The 2,810-nt window shown below is 43.2% G+C and overlaps 1 protein-coding gene across 1 annotated transcript in view; it reads left to right on the top strand.

Annotated features, from left to right (window-relative positions):
- MYH15 (myosin, heavy chain 15) overlaps positions 1–2,810 on the top strand; it is a 159,302-nt gene that overhangs the window by 15,058 nt on the left and 141,434 nt on the right. The window contains exons 4-5 of the mRNA XM_010838558.1: positions 1,720–1,876; positions 2,514–2,541. Coding sequence (XP_010836860.1) covers positions 1,720–1,876; positions 2,514–2,541 — 185 coding nt within the window. The remainder of the gene's footprint in view (positions 1–1,719; positions 1,877–2,513; positions 2,542–2,810) is intronic.

Below are 2,810 nucleotides of genomic sequence, written 5' to 3'. Positions count from 1 at the left end.
TTTTATTTTGTTATTATATATATATCCCTTCCCACAGATATTCATGGGAGAGGGAGAGGGTGGGATGATTTGGGAGAATGGCATTGAAATATGTATAATATCATATATGAAACGAGTCGCCAGTCCAGGTTCGATACACGATACTGGATGCTTGGGGCTGGTGCACTGGGATGACCCAGAGGGATGGTATGGGGAGGGAGGAGGGAGGAGGGTTCAGGATGGGGAACACATGTATACCTGTGGCATATTCATTTTGATATATGGCAAAACCAATACAATATTGTAAAGTTAAATAAAATAAAATTTAAAAAAAAAAGTAAAGGCCCAAGGCTTGGAGAGTGATAGACCTGTGCCTTTTAAATGCCAATTCAGTCTCTTACTAGTTATTATTATTTTTAAAGTATTTATTTATTTAGGTTGTGCTGGGTCTCAGTTGCAGCACATAAACAATTAGTTGCGGCATGCAAACTTTTAGCTGCCACATGTGGGATCTAGTTCCCTGCCCAGGAATCCAACCTGGGCCCCCAGCATTGGGAGTGAACAGTCGTAGCCACTGGACCGTCAGGGAAGTCCCTAGTTATTTCTTCTTGGAGTGACCTTATCAGTAGTGTGGGATAATAAAACCTGTCTCTTCATGGTAGCTTGAAGGATAAAACAAAGAATGTAGGTAAAGCATGTAGTTCAGTGCCTGTTATCTAGTTAGCGCTCAATAAATGGAATGATTTTTTCCCCCATCATCATTGAATTGGGGATGATTGGTTGCTCAGCTCTTTTAATTCACTAAGGATACATCCAGCCGAAGCAACACTGTGTGGATTAGGCAAAGATGAAGGCTTTTGGGACCCATTACTGTGGAAGCCTAGCCATGAGGCTGGCTTACTCCTGGGCACTCTGATTTGCTGCATGACTGTTTTCGTTTCCCTGGGATGCTGTAACAAAATTACCACAGAGTGGCTTAAAACAAAGGAAATTTATTCTGTCCTAATGCTAGAGGCCAGAGTCCAAGATCAGATAAACAGATCTCAGGCTCTCGCAGTCCCGCCAGAGCCTCAAGGGGAGAACCAGTCCTCACCTGTACTGGTTTCTGGTAGCAAGTGGCTCCGTCACTCCAGTCTCTGCCCCCATCTCCACATTGCCTTCTCCTCTGTGTGTCTCTTATGAGGTCTTTAGCTGTTGGATTTAAGGCCCAACCAGATATCATCTTGAGATCTTGCCTCAATTATACCTGCAAAGATCCTTTTTCCAAATAAGATCAAATTTTCTGGTGATTAGGATGTGGACATACCTTTGGGGAGCCACAATCCAGCCACCACTGTGAGTGACCCACACGAGCTATTCCCCTCAGGGCCTAAAGTATCAGGTTCCTAACCCTGCTGAGACACAGACTCCCTTCAGGCCTCAATGCCTGAGAGTGGGTTCCTCATATCAGCAGTCCTGCTGTCAGCATTCTCCTTGTCTTTGAAAGGCCTGTGTGTGTGTCAGACAAGTTAGTGGTTGACAGCTCTCCCAGGGAAGGGGTAATCCCGGGTCCCCTGTTACTCTAACCTGGTTCTGTCTCTTTCTGTTCAAAGTCCCTTCTCTGTAAGAATCCAAAAGCCCTTTTCCTCTTAGTTCCTTTGTAAGTAAATATTCAAGCAGATGTTACCCGACAGTGAAAGAGCTGACAAACCTGCAAGTATTCTAACCTATTTTCAGAAATCTTTTCTGATCTTACATCAGACATATTCAGGGCTCTCCTGTGTGAGCATCAACCCTCACAAGCAGCTTCCAGTGTATCACAAAGCGGTGGCGGCAGCCTATAAAGGCAGGAGGCGATCAGATGCTCCCCCTCACATCTTCGCTGTGGCCAATAATGCCTTTCAGGATATGCTTCACAGTAAGTGTCTGCCCTACAAAATGAAGGGTAAAAATATCTGATCTAGTTTTTGTCCGTGTCGCTAAGAGGCAGGTAGGCATTGTGAACGGAGCATGGCCTTTACAGCTGCCTCATCACTTGAAGCCTTGTTTCCTTCCAGATGAAACATGGGCAAAATAAGGCCTACCTCCTAGGGTTATGGGGACGATTAGCTCACATGTCAAATTAAGGGAGATAATGCCTTGAAAGTGCTCAGCCCAGTGGCAAGCCCAGTGTGAGCCCCCTGTAGCTGTCCGCTTTTATTACAGAAAGCACCTGCTAGAATGTTTGGCACAAAGAAGTTATTCTGTAGTTATTTTTACACCAGGCTTAATAAAAGCCTTAAAATAGTGATATGTCAACTGTTTGTCATTTATCATTTATATTTGGAGCAAGGAAATGGTGATGGAATTTGTATGTTCTTATGACTAGCCTACATAGGGTCAAGAGAAAAATCTCTTTTACTTTGTACCATTTGAATAGTATCTTTTTTCTAACTGTATACAGAACAACTCCTTCTCCTGTTCTCAAACTGTAACCAAGGAAATTTTGAATAAATTCATACCGTACATAGAAATTCTAGCAGAAGAATGTTCTGACATTTTCCTTTCTTTTGTAGGTCGAGAGAATCAGTCTATACTCTTCACGTAAGTGCTTGCTTTTACTTTTTGGCCAGCAGTGAGGGTTTCCATCAAAACAGACACCTACATTTCACTGGATATGAAACATAAATTCACTGCCTTTGAATTGTTGTTCTTCAGATACCAGACACAGGCTAGGCAATAGTAAGATACTCAGGAAATTGTCATAACACGTAAGTCAGTGCTTAGCCAAATATGGTGCCCACTAGGCTGCCTCCCGTTTTAGAAGATACTTTAGAACCTGCAGTGCACACGCTGGTCTTAATCATCTTCTT

This window comes from Bison bison, unplaced genomic scaffold (genome assembly GCF_000754665.1).
Source record: "Bison bison bison isolate TAMUID 2011002044 unplaced genomic scaffold, Bison_UMD1.0 scf7180017864098, whole genome shotgun sequence".
Classification (NCBI taxonomy): Eukaryota; Metazoa; Chordata; class Mammalia; order Artiodactyla; family Bovidae; genus Bison; species Bison bison.
The sequence above is the reverse complement of the archived record's forward strand: the minus strand, read 5'-3'. Positions and strand labels throughout refer to the sequence as shown.